The sequence below is a fragment of the Protopterus annectens genome, chromosome 8.part0 (assembly GCF_019279795.1).
Source record: "Protopterus annectens isolate FY-2018-M chromosome 8.part0, PAN1.0, whole genome shotgun sequence".
Classification (NCBI taxonomy): Eukaryota; Metazoa; Chordata; order Ceratodontiformes; family Protopteridae; genus Protopterus; species Protopterus annectens.
In genome coordinates, this window is record NC_056741.1 from 748,647,022 (window position 1) to 748,674,297 (window position 27,276).

Below are 27,276 nucleotides of genomic sequence, written 5' to 3' on the forward strand. Positions count from 1 at the left end.
AACCCTTGTCCTTGCTCCTGTACTGATACTGGCTGAATGGCCCCCATATCCATGAGGGATGTAACCTGTTTCTGTGCCTCTGCCCATTGATTTTTTGGCAGATCTGGCCAACCGTTTGCCCTTGGCAGTGTATGGAAATGGAATCTGTAACCCTGTGACACTATATTTAGAACCCACTTGTTCTGGGTTATCAATTGCCAATTTCGAGCAAAAAGTGCTAATCTTCCCCATAAGGGTGCTGCCAAAAGATAAGTGCTTGGAGAAGGGAGAGGAAAGTCATTGGGACTGTTTTCTGTAGGTTTACGCTTTGTCTCCTCCAGACTAAGAAGTAGAAGCGCCCCATTGCTTTGACCTGTATGAATCTTGTGCCTGGTATCTGGAACCCCTAGGGCATCTGGTTTTGTCCCTTTGAGCGCTTTCTGACACAGGAAAAGACCAATTTTTTGTAAGCCAGTGTCTACTGAATCTCGGTGGCTGCACTTGTAAGAAATCTTTGACAGTTTGCATAGACTTAGCCTTGTCTTCCATTGTCTTTAATACCTCTTCTGCCTTAACACCAAACAAAGTATCACGCTGTAAAGGTGCATCTAGTAATTTAGCTTTAACATGATCAGGCTTTGTTCCTTTAACCAGGCATGCCTCCTAATCACAGATCTTGTAACTACAGCCCTGCAGGAGGCCTCCAAACAATCAAAACCACATTGCAAAGTATGCTTTCCAACTTGTTCAGCTGCATGCAATAAATCCTGCATTTCTTTATTCTCTGCACATTCAGAATTGAACATCATTTTCTGTTTAAGCAATCCCATAACATGCTGTTGATATTTGAGCAAATGAAACTGACAGTTTAATGCCCTAATTGCCAAGGTTGCAGAAGTGTAAACCTTTTTTCCCCATCTATCCAGTGCTCTTGAATCTCTGTCAGAGGGGGTTGGATTTTTAGCTGTTGAGGCCTTAACTCCCTTTGAACCCTGTGAAATAGTCTCTGGATCAGCAGCAGGGTTTCTAAATAAAAATTTGTGCGAGTCAGGGACCCTATAATATCTGTCTGGTTTACTGGGAGCTGGAGGTAAGGAGTCAGAGGTCAAGCTAGAATCTGAAAGCACATCATCCACTATATCTAACACAGTGGGTATGGCTAAAGCCTGTGCTGTGGTAGAAGGAAATCTCTGAGCCTTTTCTTAGATTCTGAAAAGTCTTGGCTTTCCCAGTGAAAATGCTCCCTCAAGGCATGCAAGGTTTCCCCAAATGAATAATCCTCAGGTGGAGATGCTGAAGGAATAGATTCCTCTGCATCAGAATCCTCATAGGGGGGTAAAGAATATTCCTGATCAGAAGAGGAATCAAAAGAAATGGAAACTTGATCTGAAGATTCATAATCAGAGTCTTGCCTAGGCCTCTTATCAGGAGGGGGATGGGAACCCCTGATCAAGGTAATCAGGTCTTCAGCCATTTTGATCATCTGTTTTCTAGGCATAGAGGCCTGTACACGTGGTTCCTGTGCAGGTTTTTTTGTTTTAGAAGATGCTTTAGTCTTGGTCTTTGCAGCTGTTGTCGGTTTAATGTAAAAATGCTGAGGTCTGAATACACCCTCAGAAGCCGGTACCTGCTCAGTGGCTCCAGACCCATCTGAGGAATTAGCGTCTGTGGGTCCAATACTTTGTGTATCTAAGCGGCATGGATGATTCCACGTGGGTGTCGGTAGCGGCCTGCGACTCTAAAAAAGCGCCTCACTGAGAACCGGCGAACTGGCAACTGGCTTAGGAGAAGCTTTGTCGTTGGTTTTGGACCTCAGATGTTTGGCTCTGTCCTTTTCTTTGCGTTTGTAAACTCTGATAGTCTGATTACTATCAGACGACATTTTTCGATAATTAAACCTGCTTCCAAAATACTTTAAGGCAAAATTATACCAACGATTAATAGTGCGTTGGTTAAATCTAGCACAAAACCGACAACCAGAAACATTGTGATCAGGGCCTAGGCAAGGAATACAGTATAGATGGAAATCCTTATGAGGTATTTGCTTCCCACAAGTAATACCATTTTTAACTTTTTCTGACATCGGTCTGGAGCAAGAAAAAAGTTTCCCCAATGGGGTACTTAGCTTTAGTGAAGACTTCGGTTCTGAAACTCGAACACGAATATTTCAGGAGTCGGCCCGGCACTTGCGAAATGCTTCTGCTTCGGGCACCGCGCGGCAAAAAAGACTGAGGAAAATGGCGTTGGCTGCTTGTTTTATACCCCTGACGTCCTGACATCATGGAAAAAGAGACAGCAACTGACGCAGGAACCAAGACTTTGGAATTCAGGCCGAATGAGTGCAACCTGCCAGCAGATTACCCAAATGCAATGACTGCAACAGTGAAACACGAAGACCATCTATGCAAATATAGTACCACAACAACATAAAATAATACATGTCCATTCAGAAACATGGACACTACTACATACAGTAAATGAAAGGCTGAAAAGAGCTAACGATCACCTTACAGTATGATAAACAATGGGATGCCAATGAAATATGAGTAAAAAAGGTTGTCATAATTTTTGAAATATGATTTTTACAAGCAATCATTGTTCTGGCAACAGTAATGTTCTCATAAAGTGAAAGAGAAGCCCAAACATTAATAAAAATGTATAAACAAAAGATGGCAGTGCCAAATGAACAAAATAAGAAAAATAAACTATGGTTATCAAATCAACAGCATTCAAAATTAAATTTGGTGGTGCAAAAATACATCTGTAAAGTTCAAATTTACGTAAAAAAAAATGACAAATCTAAGTAATAAAAATGTTTTCAGATGCAGGAGATCTGGAAGGCTGCAGAGAAGAGGATGCAGTCTTTATAAACTAAAGGTTAGCACGAAAGCTGGCAGCTAAAATCCTGAAAGGCTAACATCAGTGAAGAAAAACTCAGCAGACTCAATGGTTCAGCAACAAACTGGAAAATACTGTAATATGGGTGGGTTACAAGAGCCAAGGCAGCATGGAGTCATGGTATAGTCCTGTCAGGTAATTTCACTGCACTTCCTTTATTGAATGGCAAAAGTTTATAGAATCTTAACATGTATGTTTAAGAGACGCTCAGTACACATAGGTGCATTCCTAGGACAGGCATCCAGCACAGACAGACAGACTGTGTTCAAACAGCAGTGAGTACATGATGAGCAAAATGAAACTGCAGTATAAAGAAAGGAGGAGGAAGGAAAAATTACAGGCACTTAACTGAATGCACATAATTTGGTCAAAAGTTAACCTGACTGACCATTCACTTTGAAAAATTATACGAATGAATATGAACGTAACAGTAGAAGTTTGAACAATTTCAAAAACTCTTCTATATAAAAAAATTGTGCCTTCACACCTCTCATCTTACTAAACTTACCAACTCTAACATCACCATACTGCAGAGTAACTTTTATGTCATATTCAGGAACGGAACCTGTTAATCTTTTTGTGTACAATAAAGCAACTTGCCAATGTTAAGTAATAAGCCTCACTAAACTAACACCAGCAGAGGCAAAATGAAATGGGCAGGAGTAAGACAGTCACCTGCCATTATTGACACAAATCAAATTTCATACATGTCAGAAGGCAGGAGCTTCAATCAAATGTGGTGCATTTGCTTATGGCCAAAATATGAAAGCAGAGAACAGTTTACAGTAATTTTGTTACACTCTACAACCTGGTTTTAAATTCTCTTTTCTGCATAAGTAACTTTGTGCATGTAATTTCTTTATACCTGTACTCGTAAACTACCCATAAATTCAAACGTTTACACCTAGTACTGTTTACCTCTTTAGTCAATAATAACACAGAATAAAAAGTGTTGTTTTATTAGCCAGCTTCCCTTTACCTGGGTTCCATAGGAGCCATAGTTTTTGGGTTCTGCAGGGCTCTGCTTTTTGGGAGGCTGTACAGCAGGAGCTGGCGGAGGAGGCGCAGGGCTGGGCTGCACTGCAGGCTGTGACTGGTAGGCAGGCGGAGGCTGTCAAAATAAAAAGCAATTATACAAAATTGATTTATAAACTTTCAAGTATTAATGAGAAGACATTATGAATGAAGACTGCAGTATCCAAGTCTCCCACTCAAAAGCAAGACGCACTGCCTTCTACCACTAAGAGACACCTTAACTTCTGATACAAATCTCAGGCAAAGTGATGCAACATTGAACCTCAAGTGTGTGCAACTAGCACCAGTACAGCACTGCTAAAACGACAGATACAGCTCTACCTGGAGCAATGCAAAAGGCAATTACTTTGTCACAGCAGGGACAAGTAACAGCAAAAGAATTACTAGGCCTTCGGCAGTCAGACCAGTAAAAAAGTAAGCAAGTGAAGATTCCGAAAACAGCTGCCATGACACACAAACCCTGCCCTAACAGTTCATAGCTTATAAGAAAGCTAATGACTCCGGGGGATCTTTTTAAACCTAGCCATGTTTCACAAGGCAAGAATCAAGCTATGTACCTTGTGTATGTCAGGTAAACAGCTTAGAAAGGGTTGGGAGTTGGCATAATGGTTATTAATTTTTTGCACAAGCCTAGATGTCTTGCTTCTAACCACACCACCCTGCTCACTGAAGATCAATTCCTTTCTTCAATGTGACCCTTTTTAAACTTATTAATTTCTAAAATACTCATTCAGTAATTCACTCATTCCTGACTACCCACTTAATCCAATGCATGGTCAAAGGAGAAGCTGTAGCCTATCCTGGTGCTCAAATGATGAAAAGTACTTAAGTTCATTCTGAATGGAAACTTAGCCACTACAGGCACACATGGGCACTCACACAAACATAAATACAGCCAAAAGATCATTACATAAAAATATTAAATAATCTAATCTAACTGTAGCTATAATCAACATTAGAAAGAAAAGAACTACAGACAATACTGAACAAATAAAAATGCATAACAAAATATCTAAACACATTAACTGCCTGAATACTTAACTGAATATACAATCAGTATATTAACAAGGAGATCATCACCTGCTCAGAATGCAATATTTATATTTTTCTAATAAAATTACTCTTTAGGCCAAAACTGAAATTTAAAGGTTATATTTTTGCTCCAGTGAAGAAACATAGCACAAGCTAATTTTCTTCATATTTTTTTAAATAAGTCCTATAATTCACATTTGCTTTAATTACCGCAGCTTCATTGTCCACACCAAGACAAAAAACTTACCCCTTGGTTGGTATCAAATGGATTGTAGACATCAAGGGTTGCATACTGATTGCTTTGGGTTGTGTGCTGAATCACTGCAGGGTCCTGTGAAATGAAGGGAAGAAAATTTAGATTGCATTACAAACAGCACAGAGAATGTTTCTACTTTGAGCAACACTGATGTAAATTCTACAAGTTTGGAAAATTTGAAGGAAACCTTTAAAGGGAATTCTTCATTTAGCCGACATCAATGAAATTTTAAGTCCACCTGGAACCTTTTGCTGCACAGTGCCAGCCAGATGCACGGAACTCATTTGTCTCAAGAATTCTTCAGAAGTGATCTGATCACAATTTCAAACAAACAAAAGTAGGAACCCAAAAGAGTTAGGGTAGTCTTATACCCTGCAGACTACAAAAAAACTGTTTCATTTCCTCATGCATAAATCTTACATTTAAAGTTGTGGGTAACAACTACCCCCCCCCCCCCCCACACACACACACACACACACACACACACACACACACACACACACACACACGCACACAAACTACTTCACCAGGGTGGTAATCTTTTATCATGACATCATGGCAAGAAAATTACTGACACTACAATAAATATTATATATATATATATATATATATATATATATATATATATATATATATACATGCATAACTCAGTCACCGTCTCACCATGTAACCTAATATATACACAGTACAATTTTTTCATTCTTGAAAATTTGCTGGCAGAAAAGAGATTCTGAAAATTCTAATACTGTATTACCTACCTAAGAGAAGTGACAAACAGTCAACAAAAATAGAGAATTAAAATGAATTAAAAAAGAAAATGGAGAATTAAAAATTGTTATTTCAGCCTTTTCAAACAGTCCAAACTTGTTGCTGATTCTACCCACATGGGAATAGCCTTGGCAAGTTCACAAGAGCAGATACAACATAAAATATCCACTTCTACAGTATAACAGAAATGCGCAAAGCACAGAATATTAATGTGAATAATTCAAAATTACAAAAAAAAAAAAAACACTGTTGTATGTTGATGTGTTTAAAGATACACCTGTGGTCATGCAGAGCTTACTCTTTGTGATGTGCATGTTTCACCAAGTAGTCACGCCCCACAGCAAATATTTATTGCAATAAACAATCCCAGACTATTCATTGCACATATTTTAGATATCTTTCTCAAAATCTACTATACGATAACAATAAGTGTGCCTTACGTATCTAATGCAGTGTAAACTGCTCACTGCAGCATCGGTAAAATACTTTATACCATACACTCTAGCAACATTGCTTGCTAATCAAAAAAAGTTCAAATTATATAGCAACAGAAGATTGCAACAAAAAAAAATGAATAAGAAATATAACATGAAAAAATGTTACTTTTTAACAAAGTTTAACAAAAACTTCCTTGGAGTACAAACAAATTGCTTACATTCCTGTTCTTCATAACTTGCACACTTTTTGCATTAATGTGCAAAATCTTTCTGGATAAAGCAATACAGTCACCACGGTACCAACAAATGTGATTAACTGCATAAAGTGCAACTGGCTCATCTGTTTGTCAGAAAATGACTACACGCCAGTGGTGCTATGAAATTATTTACATGGGAGGAGGTTAGAGCAGGAAACTCGCATCTGCAATCCCTGGATGGGATTTTAGTTCACCAAGCTACATGCTTGGTGCTAGTTTTCATTAACTAGCATATGGAATCATTCACTCACACAAAAGGGCACTGTGGGTCTCCAAGGCAACGCTGGCGGTGGACCCCTTGCCAAGGAGAAGGGATTAGGCTAAACACCCTCACTGATGAGCTCTTGCCACTGTACTACACTGGTGATTTCCTAGTACGAAGGAATGAATGGACAGAGTCCACGTGGGAAGGTCTAATGTTTGCATGCACAGAGGTAAAAAATACCTTGAAAATGTAACCAAACTTACAGTATACTTGCTTTACACCAACACCCCCACACAATGACAGTAGGAGCTTACAAAGTAACAAACTTCACAGTTTGCATTTCTAACACATTGCACACATCCTGACACACAGCACAGATACGCCAACACCCACCCCACCCCACCTCCACACAATTACAGTAGGGGCTTACAAAGTAACAAACTTCACAGTTTACATTTTAACACATTGCACACATCCTGACACACAGCGCAGATACACCAACACCCACCCCACCCCCCCACACAATGACAGTAGGGGCTTACAAAGTAACAAACTTCACAGTTTGCATTTCTAACACATTGCACGCATCCTGACACACAGCGCAAATACGCCAACACCCACCCCACCCCCACAGAATGACAGTAGGGGCTTACAAAGTAACAAACTTCACAGTTTGCATTTCTAAAACATTGCACACATCCTGACACAAAGCGCAGATACGCCAACACCCACCCCACCCCCACACAATGACAGTAAGGGCTTACAAAGTAACAAACTTCACAGTTTGCATTTCTAACACATTACACACATCCTGACACAGCACAGATACACCAACACCCACCCCACCGCATGCCCACACAATGACAGTAGGGGCTTACAAAGTAACAAACTTCACAGTTTGCATTTCTAACACATTGCACACATCCTGACACACAGCGCAGATACGCCAACACCCAGCCTACCACCACACAATGACAGTAGGGGCTTACAAAGTAACAACCTTCACAGTTTGCATTTCTAACACATTGCACACATTCTGACACACAGCGCAGATACGCCAACACCCACCCCATCCCCAAGCAATGACAGTAGGGGCTTACAAAGTAACAACCTTCACAGTTTGCATTTCTAACACATTGCACACATCCTGACACAGCACAGATACACCAGCACATCTCCTCATACTGCTTCGCAGGACCTCCTTTCAGCTTATCCTCACCTCATTCAATCCGATGCACTTGGACCAGAACAAAGCAGCCTGCTCCCAGCCTTGGTTACAAATTCGACCATGCAAAATAAAAGCACAAAGGAAATACTCTAATCAGACTACAATGCAACAACATAAAAGGGTTACTGCACACACAGTTTTAAGATTTGCCTCAACATAGCACATACCTAACATCACAGAAACCTTATTAAAATAGAACATTCTGTTTGCCCAGAGGCACAAATTCAGTAGTCAAAGGTCTGGCAAAATAATCAGAGGTGGCACACTCCTTTTTTCTGAATAATGATTACAAACTGGGAAGTTTTTCTACCAATACATCACAGCAAGAACCCAACCGGGTATTGCCCGAATGGAGAATCAGAAAATACCTTCAGATTAATGTTTTTGCCTGTTATACTCTCTTTGCCCACAGCAATTATGAAATTGCGGTGTAAGCTCTATATGTAGTTATTTCTATCAGTAGTCACAACACCATCATTTTTGCAGTTTTCAACATACACTGCAAAATTAAAACTTCATCTGCCCAGACTGCATGCCTCTGCAGACATGGTTTTCAAAAAATGATACAACCACTACTCATCCAAACCAGAGGATGTGAAACAGTTCTTAATAACTCACACACGTCATCAGATCATGCAAAATCCAGTCAACACCACATACTCACCAACAACATACAGACGCCCTGATACAACAGTTTTAATCAGTGTTCTTCAGGAATTTGGGACCACCCAGCTCACACTGACTGGTTCCTGTATTATCCAGTACAACTGCAAACAAAAAAAAATACAGAAGGAATTTCTCAATATTCTCTAGTCAAATTATATTACTCCGCAAAACAAGGCATCGTAATTCATCAACCATCCTGTTATCAGCTTCCAAAATCTGCAACCTGATCGCACGCAGAAAACACAGCTCAGTCAGCTTTCACAGCAGCATGCAGCAAACAAGACTGGGATAACATAAAAATCATTAGACAACAAATGTAAACACAACTGTGTAAAACCTCACTCTCAGGCTCTTTTCTAATTTACATTATGTTATCATTTTTTTGTATTGTTGTAATGTGAGCTTTCTTAATGTACATTACTTTTTCATATTAATTTTCTTGTATTGATGTAATGTGGAGCTTTTCTCCCCGAGCCTTCGCTGAAAAAGGGCTTTTGCCCAGTTGGACTATCCCGGTCAACAAATGTCAAATAAATAAATAAATAATAAATAACTGTAGCATGGCAAAGTCCACTTTCCTCAAAGGAAAACAGATGCACACCATTAACATTGATTGAGATCAATAAACAAAGTTCTTTCATAAAGTAGAAAACTTACCTCTAGAAAAGTATCCATATGTTTGCCAGTATGTATAGCTTTGTCAACTGAAAAATGTCCACACTTACTAAAAAGGAGCAGTAGTTAAAAATCATTAAAATTGATTATGCTGCAATAAAGATTATCCTGATACACACATACTTCTGAGTTTTGCATTAAACCCTTGCTAAATTTTAATATACCGAATGAAAAAGTGTTCTTGAATTCATTAGGATCATTTGTAGTCCAGTAGAGTAAGCCTTCAGAGATGGAAATGAATTATTAAATTATTCAATTATGTTAATTGTCATGCCTTTTTTAGTAAAGCAGATGGCATTTACATAATCAAGTCTGAATAATTACACATGTGCATGGGTTTGTGACCAAGGCAAACTGAAATGCATTACTGTTGCCTATACGACTTTTGCATTTGTTATCAATCAGACTGCAGATACATACATAGAAAATGGCATTTTTGTTTTACTTTTACTTTATTTGGGGGGGGGTGAAGACGAGCTATATTTATAAAGCAAAGGGCAACTACATGACCATTTGCCAGGGCAGTGCATGTCTCTGAGAACATGAAGCTGAAAACATTAATGTAAACATTTCATTTTTCAATTTCTTTTAGGCTGGTTTCCGGGTTAGGGCACTGGCCAACAAATGAGCAATTTCAGGCCCAGTCTGGGTTGCAAGATATAAGAAATAATGCAATATGACATCAGTTAAGAACTAGTAACATCTATGAATTTTGATTAGAACATAGTTAAAAATGATTATAAAACAATAAGTAAATGAATTAAAAAGAGAACATCAGAGTAAAATAAGGAGTTAGTGATAATGCTATGTACATATACACAGATTATGGCCATTCCTGGATAGAAAGACAAGTATAAAAATTTCACAGATGCAAGGGGCAAAAGGAAGTGTTATGTGGCCTGAGTTAAGATATTTGCACTTGCACCGTTTTTACAAGGCATGATTTAAACTGCGGTGTGAACTTTGTGTACACTGGAATATCCTCTAGGTTGACTGGGAGCTCATGCCATAGCTTGGGAGCTATGAGACAGAAGCAGAGGCTGGTGCTGTCAAGTTTTGCTTTTAACGTTTGGAGAGCTGGCCCTGTTGAGGTGGTTCTGGTCAGAAGATTCTTTTATTCTATGTGTAGAGTTTCAGGGCTTTTTGCTAGTTTTTGGTGGGTACCAAAAATTAAAGATTTAGTTTTATTTGTTTTAAGAAGGAGGTGGTAGTGGTGGTTGTTCTTGTTATGCCAGGACCAGGAACTGAGTTAGAGACATGTTCTTGGTATCAGTTTTGTATGTCAGTGTGACTGGAGCTGGAAATATAACTGGCCACCTTGTCAGCATGTAATAACGAGAGATTGTGAAGACCACAGGTAGTGCATAACAAAATCAGTGGTGCTAGAATGGACGCCTGTTTCTATAAAGGCACCTGTAGAAATGACTGGCATGACTTTATAACTTTAATATTCCTCATGAAGAGGAGGTCTTTGAACCAAGATGTAGCTTGTGAACCAACACCTGTTTCAATCTAATGAGAAAGGAGTATATAACTGTCTATAAGGGTGAAGGCCCAAGTGAGACTGATAAAGACACCATCAGATAGGTTTCCTCTGACAAAGTTTAGAAGGCTTTCATCGGTGGGGGTCCAAACAGCAGTCACTGTGGTTCTCAAAGATGAAAAGCAATGTTGCTTTTGTGGCAGGACATGAAACCTGTTGTAGGCAGGTTGATGTTTGCATATGAATTCTTTCAGTGTTTTACCTAATGCAAACAGAACTGATACTGGGTAGAAGTGAAAGGTTTTAGTGAGCTTAGGCTGTGTGGCAGTGGTCTGACCAGTGCCAATTTCCATGTTAGCCTAAAGGTTTCATGTGAGGCATAGGATGTATATATGAAGCAAGGGTATGATTATAAAATGTTCTGCTACAGAATGGCAACCACAGAGCCAAATTATCTGATCCAGGCAGGGCATCTGAAAGAATGTTTTTGAGGAGGTTCACAATATCTTTGGTGGCAATTACTTTGAAACAGAAGGAAGGGAGATAAAGTGGAGGGGAGAGGTGGGCAGTAGTAAATAGGTAGATGGGAAGATGTATGGGAGATATAGGAAGTTGCTGAATTCTTTAAGGGAGTCAGACACTAACTTTCAGCAAACTGTCCAGAGTTAATTTTTTGAGTCATGGATTTATGACCTGTCAGAAGGTTAACCTCATGCCAGAAGGGTTTTGAAGAAAAGTTATTCAGAGAGTTGTTTTATGCCCAAGAATGGCTTGGTTTGCAAGGTTCTGAAGAGTGCTACATTGGAATTGAGCACAGTTTGCTAGGGAGGAGTTTTGTTAGGTTCTGTCACATAGCTTTGTGTGTTGATCAACTTATTTTGTGAGCCACTCTATTATTTAACAGGCTACAGATCATTGGAAAATTTTTGTTTTGAAGAATCTGCATGATGATAGGTTTTCCGAGGCAGCATTTGGGTCTTGAAATGAAAGAATGGCAGACCTGTAGAGAGTTGGTGTGATTTTAGTTTTGTGATAATGTTTTGAGATCTGAATCTCAGAGACCAGCCGAGGTGGATATTTTATACAGACTCTGAATGATAAAGGCAATGGGTCTGGGATTACTGCATCTATGTGATTTCACCGTTAGAAATGCATCTTCATAAAGAATGCAGACTCTGCTAGGACAGTATGCAAGAAAGGGTCTGAAGTTACCATCTGCAGTATTTCTGGAAACACAACGATGACAGCCCACTTCTTGCCTTTAAATATATCATCTTAATTATAATTTCACAGCCTCTCGAATGCAAATGTCTTGACATTTATTTTCAAAACAAGCCCTTTTAAATTTTTGTAAAAAGTGGGAAATAATTTGGATACAAAAGGCCTTCCATGACCCTGTTTAAGTGTCTAGTGCATGGGAAATGGGAAATTTACCCACGGATTGACCAGTATCTATCTTCTATTGGATAGGGGGAGTGCTTAAATGCCCTATCTTACAGTAGCAACACTTAGTAAACTGAAAGAGAGACCCAAATGAACTAATCCACTACAAATGAGAAGTACTTAAATATAACTATGGCAAGGATAGTTAAATACCTATGGGATAACACAGCTGGGTGACAAATGGGAAGCATAAAAAAAAGTTATGCACTCACCATAACATTCCAGTTGTTGCTTTTCATTCGTCTTCAACCTGTGGGTATACGGATATGATATGGATCTGATTCAGCCGCATTTTCCAGCATCCGATCTGAGCTCCAAGCTCCTCCCTACCCATAATGCCCCTGTCTCCCTCCTCCCCTTAGATCAAGTTTGCTGCCGACAGTAGAACCCCGACCTAACCAAGTGCCTAACACTCTGGCAGTAGTATCCTGAAAGCACCATAAGGAAGACAAAGGCTTACCAGAATAGGGCCTCTTCCATCCGTTCTAGCAAACAGTCCACATAAGACAGGGGGAAGGAGGGAGGGACGGTTGAAGACAAATGAAAAGCAACAACTCAGATGGAACGTTATGGTGAGTACATAACTTTTTTACCTGAAGTTGTTGTTTTCATTTGATCTTCAACCTGTGAGACAGAGTCCCTAGCTACCAAAAGACCCTGGGAGGTCCTCATGGAAGGATATTTTGGAGCACGTCAGAGCCAAAGGATGCCCTGCCTCTGGGCAGGAGATCCAACTTGTAATGCGAAATGAACATGTGCGATGATGCTCAAGAAGGTGCAAAGCAAATGTCATCCAAAGAAACCCTAGACCAAAAGGCTGCTGAAGTAGCCACAGACCTGGCAGAATGCACCTTGACCGGACCTGGAGGAGACAATCCTTTGATTGTATAGGCCAGAGCTATGCACTGACAGATCCAACGAGTAATAGTTACCTTGGACACAGATTTCCCTAAGAAAGGCTTAGAAAAAGGAAGCAAAAAGCTAATCAGACTTACAAAAGGACTTTGCCTATGAACAGCAAGCAAATGCAATTTATACTCTCTCTCATTCTGGAACTCTGGAAAGAAGACAGGAAGATTGATGACCTGGTTAATGTTAGATTCTGAAGCCACTTTGGGAAGAAAGGAAGGGTTTGTCCATAAGGAAGCCCTGTCTTTATGAAACACCATACAAGGGGGCTTGAAAGATAAGGCCTGAACCTCCGACACTCTTTTAGCTGAGGTAATAGCAATCAGAAAAGTTGTCTTCCAGAACAGGAATTGTAAATCCACTGTAGCTGCTGGTTCAAAGGAGGAAGAAACCAAGGCTTATAAAACTAGATTAAGATCCCAAGGAGGCGCAGGGTCCTTGACTGTAAGCCTAAGTAAAAAGACACCTTTCAAAAAGGCTTTACAAAGCTTGAAAGAAGCTAGGGAAGCCGAATTGTCTCCTATATGAAAACTGGAGACAGCTGCCAGCTGAACCTTTACTGTAGAAAAACTGGCACCCTGATGAAAAATATCTGCCAGAAACTCCAAAATGGCAGGGACTGGAGCAGTGAAGGGGTCCAAATCATGCTGAGACGCCCATATCTTCCTGGTGGAAAATTTGTGAGCCACTACCAAAATCTTCTTAACTGGAGAAGACAGCCCGGAAGTCCTAGCTATCACTGGAACTGGAGCAGCCAAGCCATAAGCTTCAGACTGACTAAATCTGGGTGTGGAATGTGTGATCAGATCTGGAATCGGATCTAGTGTCCAAGGAGGGTACGCTGCATAAGACCACAGAGAGGGGAACCAAACTTGGCAAGGCCAGAAGGGGGCAATGAGAATCGCTAAGCTCCACAGCTGTCGAGCTTTCTGTAAGAATTTCAGGATCAGAAGAAGTGGAGAATAAGCATACAGAAGGCCAGAGGGCCAAACATGAACTAGAGTGTCTCTGGGGGACTCCCCCAGAAGGGCCTTCAGAGCAAAAAACTTACTGCACTTTGCATTGGAACGAGAGGCAAATAGATTGCAGCAAGGCCAAACCCACTTTAGATAGATCTGTTCCCCTACAGAGGGATTCAGAGACCACTCGTAAGGCATCAGAATAGATCTGCTGAGCCTGTCCGCCAAAATGTTGGACCTCCCCGTAATGTGAGTTGCCACCAGAAAAAAGCTAGTGGAGATCACCCATTTCCACAATCTCATGGCCTTGTGACAAAGGGGATAAGACATGGTTCCCCAATGTTTGTTGACGTACCAGACTACAGACATGTTGTCTGTCTGGATGGCAATCGTCCCTAGGGGAAGATGCACATGAAGAGCTTGCAACGTTAACAGCACCACCCTCACTTCCAGGATGTTGATAAGCAGATGGGTCTCCAGGGAAGACCACATGCCTTGGACTGTCCTTCCCATGCAATGCCTCCCCCACCAGAGTAGGGAGGTATCTGTGGTCACCATGGTCATAGAGGTGGGAAGAATAAATGGGTGACCCAGAAGAAGGTCTGGGGATTGAAGCCACCAGAGAAGCAAATCCCTGCAGGCCCAAGACAAACTAACCGGATGAAATAATGGCCGATCTAGCAAGAACCACTGGACCACTAGGGTCTATTGGAGAACCCTCATATGCAGACGAGCAGTGGGGATCCAGGTGATAGTGGCTGCCATGGACCCCAACGCCTGAAGAATTGATTCCACAGGGGGGATATGGGTCTGAACAATGTATCACACATGATGTCTGAGTGACTGAAGTCTGTCCAGAGTTAGAAAAATCTTGCTCCGGCTGGTATCTAACAGAACCACAATGAAGTCTAGCACTTGATCTGGATCCAATAGGGACTTGTTGAGATTTATAGTTATGCCCAGCTGGTGGGCAGTCTGGAGAAGGAGATCCCTGGCTTGACAGAAGCAATGCCTGGAGGGAGCAGAAAGGAGCCAATCATCCAGGCAGGGGAAGACCGGGAACCCCTGAAGACGCAGGTGAGCAGCCACCACTGTTATCACTTTGGTGAACACCCTAGGGGCAGTGGTGAGACCAAAGTGCGACACTCTGAACTGGTAATGACTGGCCCCTAGCCAGAAGTGGAGGAACCTCCGAGAGTGCCTGTCCATTTTTATGTGGTAGCACATGTCCTGGAAGTCCACTGAGCACATCCAGTCATTTCTCTGCAGGAAGGGCAGCATGGATTGGAGAGTGACCATCTGGAATTGTGTCTTGGCAACTGACAGGTTTAGGGCTGAAATATCCAGGATGGGTCTTAAGTCCTCCATCTTCTTTGGCACTAAAAAGAAATTGGAATAGATGCCTGATCCAGACTGGTCTGGGGTGACGAGCTGAATGACTCATTTTTCAAGCAGCTTGGAGATTTCCACTGCTGCTTCCTCCCATTGCACGGGTAGAAGTCCCGGAGGTGTTTGGGCAGAATTGGCGTTTGAATAAAGGGGACAGAGTATCCTTTGCATATGATTTGCAACACCTATCGATCATCTGTGATAGACTCCCAGGCTGTTGGGTGCAGAGAGAGAGGTCCCCTGACTGCCTCCAGAGACGAGCACTCAGGCAATCCTTCAGGGCTGCTGCACGGGTCTGTCCGGGAAGGAATCCCATGACCCCTGGTTCCTTGGACACCCTCTGCCATGAGGACGGCATCTACCTTATTACCATCTGCCTCTGGGGGAGGGCAAGTCCTGAGCGTCTTGGGAATAGCCCTGAGACTTCTGGAACCACATCTTCTTCACCCCCTGCTGATTCCAGGAAAAGGATTGTTGTGGGGTTGAGAAGCAGATCCCGATGGCAGACAAGGTCTTCCAGTCTTTCTCGCTCTAGACCAAAGTGTCAAATACCGTTTTTCCAAAAAGGGTGCAACTATCATAAGGAACATTTGTAAAAAATGCCTTAAAGGGCTCTGAGAATGCACAAAGCTGGAGCCAGGCATGACACCTGATGGCAACGCCTGTGCTGGCTGCCCTAGAGGCACCTTTGGTAGCATGTGACAGGAGCTTCATACAAGTGTTGGAAATGCAAGCGAGGGTGGCCATATGGAAAGAGAACACCTTCTTCTCTTCTACCGACATGGACCCTGGGGCAGATTCAGTGACCTCTTTGACCAGGTCCTGCTGAAGTCTGATCACATGTGCCATGTAGTTCAGCACACACATGGCAAATATGGCTGAATGGTAAACCTGCTTCCCAAAATGGTTTATGGGCGAGACTCTTGGTCCAGTGGATGGACCACAGAGCTCTCCTGAGCAAGCTCTTTCTTAATGGCCAACGGAACCACCATGGCATCAACCAGGGACCCCCTTAGACCAATGCTGCTTGTCAGGAGACGCACTTAGAATCCTATCAGGGCACTTGGGGAAGGACTCCACCATATCTCATTCCTTTCATACCAGAGATGTAATCAAATCCACAAGTGGATCCATGGCAGGACACACCCAGGAGGTAGAGGGCCCTGTGCCAAACATTTCCAGGAACAGCGACTCATTTAGGTTGGGTTTCTGGACAGACCACCCCCCACGCTGGCATAGGATTTCCATGATGTCTCCAAAAGAGACATCACCTGGGGGGGGTGACTGGGGGGAATTCTCCCCTTCCTCTAAGTCGGTGTCTTCTGGGAGGGACTCCAGCAGGGAGTCCAAATGCCTCTTTTTACACATAAGTTTCCGTGGGACGTCCTCAGTGGGGGGGTCTCTGGGGAGGACTCAGAAACTTTTGGCAGTTCCCGTGGGGGAACTCCCTGGAGCAGAGAGGCAACAGGCTGTCTTTGAGGGGGCAGGATGCGGAATCTGTACCAGAAAGAGAGGGAGCCAGGATGGATTCCAAGGACGATACCATCAAGGGTCTCGAGGGAGCTGAGAGAACCCTCTCCACCATATCTAAGCAGAGGGAGAACGAAACCCAGAAGCTGGGACCAAGGCTGGAGTGGGAATCCTCAGAGTCAACGGGGGAGTCAGATCCAAGTCTCCAGGCATGAGACTCTGCCTGGAAGGGCTGACTCCGAAAACCTCAAAGCCGATTCCACCTCTTCTGATCCAGCACCAAGGCTACGGGTCTGAGAGCCGAATGGCTCCGAACTAGTCAGAGCCGAACCACTCAGGGCAATGGTCGGCATTGAGGTACCTGGTACCATCAGTGCCGACCCCTCGATGCAGAGAGGCCTCAGACCCAAGGACTCCAAAGCCGGAAGTCAGATTGGAGAAGGAGTAATGGGAAGAAAGGCAGACTACATGCTCCCAGCCCTAGAGGGGGAGGGAGCAGGCAAGACTCACATCTGGCTCTAGGTCCAGATGAATTTCTGCATCATCCTGTCCAGCTCGCCTTCAGAAAGACTGCGGGTGGACCAGAAGGAGGAAGCCATGGATATGGGCCTGAAGAGGCGCCAGGGAGAGGTCAATAAAGGGGATTGGTCCCAAGAGACCTCCAGCTCCGAAGAAGAGGGGAGAATAGAGTAAGGGGAGCCCAAGCTGGGAGCCGGGTGAGACTTAGCCAGGGGCTCAGCTGAGGAACTGCGGTCAGAGGACCACTTCCTGGGCTTATCCTTTTCTTTTGACAGTGCTTCTCCCTGTCCGTAGCCATCTTGGCAAGAGGTTGAGTCCCAGAGGCCAGGGCAGAGGAAAAAGCAGAAGTGGAAGCAAAGGCCTTGGAGCAAGGTGGAGGAAGGAGGCCCTTCAAGATCAACTTGTTCCTCCTGTCGATCAATGCGTGGGGGGGGGGGTTTGAAGCCCACGCAGAACAAACAGGAGGTGTCTAGGTGTGGGACTCCCAGACAGACAAGACACACAGTGTGGCCATCTGAAGGGGGATGCTTATGACCACACTGTACATTTCTGAAACCCTGGCTTGGGGCTCTCTGCCATGGCAATGGACCACACACACACACACACACACACACACACACACACACACACACACACACACACACACACGTGCACACACACGTGCATGCACTTATACAATTGGGACAGGAGAAGAAGGGAAAAGAAATAAAGGAAAAGGACTTTTTTTTTTTGATTACAGGACCGATGCCAGAGTGCAAGAAAGGTAGGGTATAGAAAATAGAGATAACGGGCTAAACGAGTTAGAAAAGAGAAGAAAAAGGACAGAAAAAAATTATTAAATTCACTTACCAGGAACTTGGAGCAACAGACCACTATGCCGACTGGACACACGGAAAACAAGATCAAAGAGGAGAAGGGAGACAGGGGCATTATGGGTAGGGGAGGAGCTTGGAGCTCGGATTCGATGCTGGAAAATGTGGCCAAGTCAGATCTGTACCGGATCCGTTTACCTATAGGTTGAAGATCAAATGAAAACAACTTCAGATCTAAGGTTAAAACATCCCATCAGGGATGAAAGCCTAGTACCCCTTATGAACCTAATTGTGGCACAGAATATCCATACAATAGGTAGGCTCACTGGTCATAAAAAGACAACAGCAGGCTCAGGTGCCAGTATCAGTACACTCTGATGTCAAACAAAGCAATACAGCATGACAGGCAAGTTCAGACACATGACAACAACAGCTGAGCTCACTTATCACAATCAGGGATCATTGCGAGAGACACCCATGTCATCACCCACCCTCCCAGGATGGTAACACCATCCCTTCCTGCTGCTTTGTCAGTCATCCAAGCTGCTAATCCAACTGAAATTTCCTAGGCAGTAGTCAAGATTTCACCCCTGTATGCCAAGAGAGTGGCTAGAATTACTTTAAACTTGCGCTGTTTGGTCTTTTAAATGAAGCTGAAACATAGGTATGTCTTTAAGGGGCTATTTGCCTATATTCCTTCTAAATGAACTTCAGTATGACAGGAAATTGGGGCTAGTGTAGAGGAGTCCTAGGGGGTCATTTCTGGTGAACAGCATACCTGTCATTTCCCACAGAAGTTGCTGTATTTGAAGTTTGACTTAGGATGCAGACAGGTTACAGCAAGGTTGCCCCTGGCAATGGAAGAAGTGTTGTACCACTAAAAGCTAAAGGACTGCTCATGCTGCATCAGCATACAATGGCTGAGCCTGGAAGCAAGACAGCTGGCTTCCCCAGCAATATAGGTGGCTATCAGAAAGTGACAAAATCCAGTCTCCCACTGTTACAGGTACTCAACACAGGGTGATACGAACAAAGTTCTACCGTGCTTAATTACATACCATTGCATTCCATACCATACCACACCACACCATACCTTTCCACAGTCATATAGCAGTGTGAATGGCAAGTTTATCTTGGGAAAGGGAGTTCCTGAAAGCTTGAACAATGAGGAGGACTACCCTCATCTTAAAAACACTGCTGTGTAAGCTGCCCTCCCAGGTATGATACAATATGATCAAGAACCTTGGATTGTCTGCCCTTGAAAATTCTTCTGCCTCAAATCTAGAGCCAGGTCATTTATAGTGACCATCACTGTGGCTACAGGAAGGTGAAAATGAGTCCAAATTAAGACAGAGTGTGACCACCACAGTCAGTGTTTTGCAAAGCGTGGGAATCCTTATTTGATTTTTCTTGAGGGTTGACTACAGCACCCTAATTTGAAAATTTGTCATGAGGGACCATGTAATTTGTAGTTGCCACTAAACCTAAAATATTTAGGGAAAAGTACTCCAGTACTGTGCTGCACTGAACAGAAGAAACTGTCTCGCTAGGAAGGCTGACCTTGCAGGACAGTGTCTGGCACAGAACCAATAAATGTGAGGATCTGAGTGAGTTTACAGTGTTCATTGTTATTCCTAATAACTGGAATAGCTGAAGCAGAGACTCGCATGTAGAAACTACGGTCTGCAAGATCAGTGAGCTAGTAGCCAGTCCTCAAAGTAAGGCTAAACCTGTGGTTTACACCATGGAGACTGAAATGAATCCTAATGAAAGTGCCCAAAACTGTTAATGACTGGCATCTACCCAGAAGCACAAACTTCCTTTTACATGTAGATAGGCATCAGTCCAAAGCACATTCTAGCTCTTCCTGACAAACAAATAAGAACCAACTGCACAATAATCATTCAGAATTTTTCTTTGGGACACCTTCATTCAGGCCACTGAGATTCAAAAATGGACTGAGGTCCTTAGTCTTTCTTAAACTAAAAATGAGCAGGCTATGCATGGTAATCTGCAAAACCAAAGTAGTAGCTGAGACCGACGACAGACTTTGTACTAAAGAGACCTAATTGAAATGACAGAGATCGATACTCACTGGCATATATGTCAACAAAATCATCATGACTGGCTCTCATTGGTTAATCCCAACAGTCAATGTCAAAAAGCCACTCAGGACTCAAGATAGGAGAGCTGAAGAATCAGGTATTCAAAATAGTGTTGAGGGCATTGTTGCCAAAGTCAACCCCAACTCCGCAGCTCTGACACCAGGGGTCAAACAAGTACCCTGCATCACTAATAGCAGTGTTGGTACTGCTGATGTCACTGCTAGTTTCAACACAAAAGGCACTGACGGAAACAGCTGTGGTCCCAAAACTGAAACACCAGTCAATGGGTCTTCTACTGCTAACTATGGCACCTGCAGGTTGCTGATTGGTCTTGTTGAGATCAGTATCATGACTAAGTCCAATAAGAAGGCAAAAAAAAAAAGGCAAGGTCCTTTATTCTACATGTGTTTGCAGTACGGCCTTCCTCATCTTCCAGTAATCAATGTCTACCACAGTGGGATAAAAACGAGCCTATAGGGATTTAGCAACGATGAGCTTAATGAAACGAGCCTGCCTAATTCCACTTCAGAAAGAGAAAAAGCTGACTTGTCTAGAAAGTCAAGCTGGTGGACCCTCAACAACATTCATCATTGGTGTGGAAACATCATTTTCCAACTAACATATTCATTGCATCCAGTCTCTCTTCTTGAGAGGGTTAAGGTTAGCACTCATTACTGATATGATATGGGGGGGGGGGGGCATGTGCACATGATGTGGGTCTGAGCCTGTCCTACATAGTGGTAGTGGTATAGGAAAGTTTTTCTAAGGTAAGCAGCAGGATTAAGGTTGCAGTGTTAGTAAAATAGTACAGGGGATCAAAACTCCTATACCATCTTTCCAGTTAGTTTCTGCTCTTCCTTTCCCCTGTTTTCTAGTTTCAGCACTCAAGTCACAAGATGGGTTGCAAACTGGCTTAAGGACAGAACCCACAAGGTTAGAGTTGCTGGCGCTATGTCAGTCTCCAAGCCGGTCACAAATGGTGTCCCACAGGGCTCGGTCCTTGGCTCCCTATTGTTCGGCATCTACTTCTCAGAAGTACAGGCCAACATGGGAGGACTTTGGCTGACAGTTTGCAGACGACTGCAAACTGAGCGCCATAGTGGAAAGTGCATCGGACACGGATATCCTTCAGAAGGGACTCACGGAAACAGATAGCTGGTGCCAGAGCCATGGCCTGAAGTTAAACGTCAAAAAATGTATAGTCATACCCTTCGGGAAAAACAAGGTAACCCCAAGCTACCATATAGGTGACAATCCACTAAGCACAGAAGAGGTTATCAGGGACCTGGGGACTCAGGTTGACAGTGGCCTTTCTTTTGACACTCACGTTGCTAAAGTGGTTAGAAAGACCTTCTACATTGCCCACCTGATCATGAAGGGATTCACATCCAGATCTAGTGAGGTCATTGTTCCCCTGTACTCTTCACTTATCAGACCAATGATCAAGTACAATGCCCCATTCGGGATGTATCTCACCCGACATCTGCAGCAATTGGAGAGACCCCAAAAGTTCCTCACCAAAAGGATAAAGGGACTCCAAAATCTGTCATATGCTGCCAGATTGAAGAAAAGTACAGTTTTGTACCTACCATAAATGTAGATGTCCGATAGGTATGCATCTGCAGTCATAACATATGGGTTGTCCTGCCTCAGGCAGCCCTTCGGTCGGCCAGATTCCAAAGTCTGGGTCTGGCCTCAGCTGATGTCGCACTTTCCCCGACGTCAGAGCGTCTGGGGTATAAAAGCATCAGCCGACGCCATTTTCCTCAGTGTTTCTTGCCCCAGATGCCAGGTGCCCTCTAGGAAGGCCAAATTTGGAGGAATGCAGTAAAATTCCAAACATTTTCCAAAATATATATATATACATATATATACAAACAAATACACCATAATAGATCCCCCAGCTAGCTAATGGAGGGGTAAGTACCCTAGGAATACCACAGAGGGGAAGGAGGGAGGGTAACCCTGACTGCAGATGCATACCTATCGGACATCTACATTTATGGTAGGTACAAAACTGTACTATGTCCTTCAAGGATGCATCTGCAGTCATAACATATGGGTAGAATACCATAGCCAATCTGGGGGAGGAGGTACTAAGGAAAGGATGGTGTAGTTAAGATCCCCTGCAGGACTGCTGTAGCAAAACCTGCTCTGGATCTGGAGTATAAAGGTAAATTGTAATGCTTGGCAAATGTATGCACGGAGCTCCATGTAGCAGCTTCTAAAATGTCCTTGGTAGCCACCCCTCTCAGGAAGGCTGTAGTGGTGGCTGTGGCCCTTGTTGAATGAGGCCTGATGTTTGCAGGAACTGTCTTTCCATGGAAGGAGCAACAAAATCGAATGCAATTTCCTATCCACTTTGAAATTGTCTGTTTGGAAATTGCTTTTCCTTGTACCCCAGCAGCATATGCTACAAGGAGTTGGTCAGTTTTTCTGAAACTTTTAGTTCTGTCCAAGTAGTAGCGTAGTTGTCTGTGTATATCCAGAGTGTGTAGAAGTTTTTCTCCTCTGTTTTGTGGATTTGGGAAGAAAGTAGGCAAGTGAATAGCTTGGTTCAGGGATACCCTAGATACCACCTTTGGCATAAAAGTAAGATTGGTTCTTAGTGAAACTCTGTCCTGATGGAAGATAAGGAATGGCTGTACTGCCATTAAAGCTTGTAACTCAGATACTCTTCTTGCTGAAGTTATGGCCAGAAGGAATGCAGTTTTCCAAGACAGAAACTGCAGATCCGCCGATGCTGCTGGTTCAAAGGGAGGAAGTGTTAGTTTCTCCAGCACAAAGTTGTGATCCCAGGTTGGTAAAGGGGGTTTTCTTGGAGGATTGATGTTTTTGATCCCTCTCAGAAATTGCCTGAGGAGAGGGTGCGAGAAGATAGGTGGATCCACATTGTATTCTGCTGAAATTGCTGAGGCATGAATCTTTATGGAGGAATAGGACAGGCCGTTGTGGAACAATTCTGCTAAGTATTCCAGAATATGTGTCATACTCGCCACTGTCACATCTAAGCCTTTTGTTGTGCTCCGAATGAGAAATCTTTTCCATTTAGCTGAGTATGTCTTCCTTGTGGAAGGTCGTCGAGCTTCCATAATAATGTCCTTTACCCTCTGTGATAAGTTATTGTGAGGGGGATTTATGGAATTTTCCAGGCAGTTAGTTGCAATGTTTTCAAGTTGGGATGCATGATCTTGAAGTTGTTCTGCGTTAGAAGAAGAGGCCATAGGGGGAGAGTCCATGGTTTCGCCTGTGACATGCTCCTCAGTAGTGGGTACCAGTGCTGCCTTGGCCAGTCTGGAGCTATCAGAATCACTCTTGGCTGTTCTGCCCTGATCTTCAGTAAAACCTTGGACATTAATGGGAGAGGTGGGAAGGCATATACTTTTAGATCTTTCCAGCTGAAAGAGAGAGAGTCCACCCTTCAAGCCTTTGGGTGATACGTCCTGGAGCAAAATGTCTTCAGTTGATGGTTGTGGGGGGAAGCGAACAGATCTATGTCCGGCTTTCCCCATGCTTTTGTTAAGAGTAGGAAGATATCTGGGTGCAGCATCCATTCGTGTGCATCCATGGTAGTTCTACTTAAGCTGTCTGCCAGTACATTTTCTTTCCCTGGCACGAACTGGGACTGTAGTTGTATATTGAGTTTCAGGCACAGATCCCATAGATTCATAGTCAGCCTGCATAGGGGGTAGGAATGTGTGCCTCCCTGCTTGTTTATGTACCACATGACTGTGGTGTTGTCTGTCCTTATTAACAGGTGACCTTGGAGGAAAGGTTTGAAGGCCTCGATTGCGTGTATCACTGCCAGCATTTCCTTTTGGTTTATGTGCATGCACAGCTGTCCTTGAGACCATAGGCCTTGGATACATTTGCCATCCATGTGTGCTCCCCATCCTCGGTCCGAAGCGTCCGTGGTGATGGTTTGCTTTGTTCTTGGTTTGTTGAAAGGCAACCCTCTGTTGGACTGGCAGGCATGAGCCCACCACAGGAATTCCTTTTGAAGGCAAGGAATAATTGGTATCAAAGCTTCTAAACTCTGACTGTGCTGAGACCATACACTCATTAGGTACCATTGTAATTTTCTCATATGCAGCCTGGCCTGTGGAATCAGAATTATGCAGGATGCCATGTAACCCAGGGCCTGCAGGATTTTCCTTGCAGTTAGCTGAGTTTGTCTTGTCAGATTCATGAAGTATTCCAGAAGTTGTTTTTGTTTTTCTTCTGTGAGAAAGGCCATTTGGGTGGTTGTGTCTAGATCTGCACCCAAAAAGGTTATCCTTTGGGATGGAACAAGTCTTGATTTTTGGATGTTGAGTGTGTATCCCAAGGCCTGTAGTAGGTGGATGGCATATGCAAAGTCCTTTATCAAATTTTCCTTGTTGTCCGCTTGTATAAGGCAGTCGTCCAGATATGGGTAGATTTGAATCCCCTGAAGTCTGCAGTGTGCAATTACTGATGCCAGGCATTTCGTGAATACTCTGGGCGCAGTAGATAAGCCAAAGGGCAATGCTGAGAATTGATAATGCTCTGATCCTGCAAGAAATCTGAGGTGCCTTCTGCAACTTGGTCGAATAGGGACATGCAGGTATGCCTCCTTGAGATCTAGAGTCACCAGCCAAGACTCCTTGCCCAGCATGGGAAGAAGTTGCTGTAGGGTCAGCATCTTGAATTTTGGCACAATGAGGAAAGCATTTAGTGCGGACAGGTCGAGTATAGGTCTCCATTGATTTTCTTTTCTTGGAACAAGGAATAATCTGGAGTAGAATCCTTGACCTTGTTCTGAAAGAGGTACCTTTTCTATGGCTTTCATTTGAAGTAAGTTGTTGATCTGCTTTAAAGCCTCTGCCCTCTGATTTGGTGGCAGGTTTGGCATTCCGTTTCTTCTTGGCAAAGTGTGGAAGTGGAACCTGTATCCTTTGTCTATTATTTGCAGTGTCCATGTGTCCCTTGTAATGTAATGCCAGTTTTTTGAGAATAAGGAAAGCTTTCCACCCAAGGGTGCTTCCAATTGAGCCCTGGTAGGCGGAATCAAAGTGAAGTCATTGTGTCTGTCCAGGTGTAGTAGTTGTTGTTGTTGCTGCACTACCTCTCTGGTTGGTAGGCTGCCACTGACGGCCTCTGTAGGAGCCCCTAGCTTGCCCTCTACCTCTGGGATGCCTGTTCCTGCCTCTTTGGGCTCTGTCCGAGTCTGGAAAGGATCAATTCTTAGTAGGCCAGTTTCTGCTGAATCTCGGTGGTTGTACTTGCAGAAAATCCTTAACTGTTTGCACAGATTTAGCCTTTTCTTCAAACTTCTTCAAGACCTCCTGGGCCGAGGAGCTAAATAATTTTTGTTTTTCCATTGGAGCATCCAGGAGTTTAGCTTTAACATGGTCTGGCAGGGATTGTTCCTTCAGCCAGGCATGCCTACGAATAACTGCCCCAGTCATAGCTGACCTACATGAAGCCTCCAGTGCATCATAACCACACTTTAAGAAATGATTACTAACCTGCTGTGAGTTATGTACCAGGTCCTGAAGGGATTTACGGTCAAGGGGTTCAGAAGAAGAAAGTTTCTTATTTAGTTCATCTGACAAATACTCTTGGTACTGTATCATATGAAATTGACAATTTAATGCCCTCACAGAAAGAGTTGCAGAAGTATATACCTTATTTCCCCATCTCTCTAAAGCTCTAGACTCCCTTTCAGAAGGTAGAGGATTTTTGGCAGTGGCAGCTGCAACCCCTTTAGGGCCCTGAGAAATAGTGTCTGGGTCTGCGGAATGGGCCTTATACAGATGGAAATGAGAATCCGGGACCCTGTAGTATCTATCAGGTTTGGCAGGTGCCGGGGGGAGAGTATCAGGGGCTGTACTAACATCATTGTACACATCATCAATAACATGCAACACAGGAGGTATAGCTAAGGGCCTATGTTGAGCTAATGCAAAAAGGTCCTTAATCTCTTTCTAGAATCAGAGAATTCCTGACCCTGCCATTGAAAATGCTCTCTCATGGAGTGAAGAGTCTCACCAAAAGAAAACTCTTCAGGAGGGGAGGCCGAAGGAATAGATTCTTCAGCATCAGAATCCTCATAGGGCGAATAAGCCTCCGTGGTGGTCTGTTAACTCAGATCCTTCCGTGGATTCATCTGAAGAGTGTTGGTCAGAGGGCTCAGCCCTGGGCCTTTTGTCTGGTGGTGGGTGAGAGCCCCTGTCCGGGTGAGGCTGAGAACCTCACCAAAAAAATATACTTGTGGAGGCTGAGAACCTCTAATTAAAGAAATAAGATCCTCTGCAAGGCTGAGGATCTGAGAACTAGAAGAAGAAGGCAAAGCTTTAGTTAGTTTGGCAGCTTTAGCCCTGGAAAAAGCCTTGATGGACATGGAAGCAGGGGGTCTAGCTGCCCCACGTGCAGGAGTAGATTTGTCCGAAGGTATGGTGTCGGACATTTCCTGGACACTGGTTTCGGTAGGTAGCTCAGTAGCTGACTCAGCTGGGGCCTCCGGGGCCGCGGTGGTCGGTTGAGTGGATTCAGTTAAAGGAAGCTCCAAGGACTCGGTTTTGGCCGAAACTGAGACACTCGCGGTAGGCTTATGGTGGTTTCAGCCGAAACCATGGGCCGTGAGTGTCGGTCCTTGTCCTTCCGTTTCTTCACTAAATGCGAAGTCGGAGTCTCCGACGGCATCTTATATGCAAAATTAGCCCCAAAGAATTCCTCTGCAAACTCCGACCGACGTCTAAGAGTTCGTCGGTTGAAGGAAGCGCAGGCT

The 27,276-nt window shown here is 43.5% G+C and overlaps 1 protein-coding gene across 2 annotated transcripts in view; it reads right to left on the reverse strand.

Annotated features, from left to right (window-relative positions):
• The window catches only part of SCAMP3 (secretory carrier membrane protein 3), a 728,328-nt gene that overhangs the window by 497,614 nt on the left and 203,438 nt on the right, over positions 1–27,276 (reverse strand). For both annotated transcript variants that reach the window (XM_044080205.1, XM_044080206.1), the window contains exons 2-3: positions 5,192–5,275; positions 3,857–3,988 (exon numbers count right to left, since the gene is read on the reverse strand). In XM_044080205.1, coding sequence (XP_043936140.1) covers positions 3,857–3,988; positions 5,192–5,275 — 216 coding nt within the window. The remainder of the gene's footprint in view (positions 1–3,856; positions 3,989–5,191; positions 5,276–27,276) is intronic.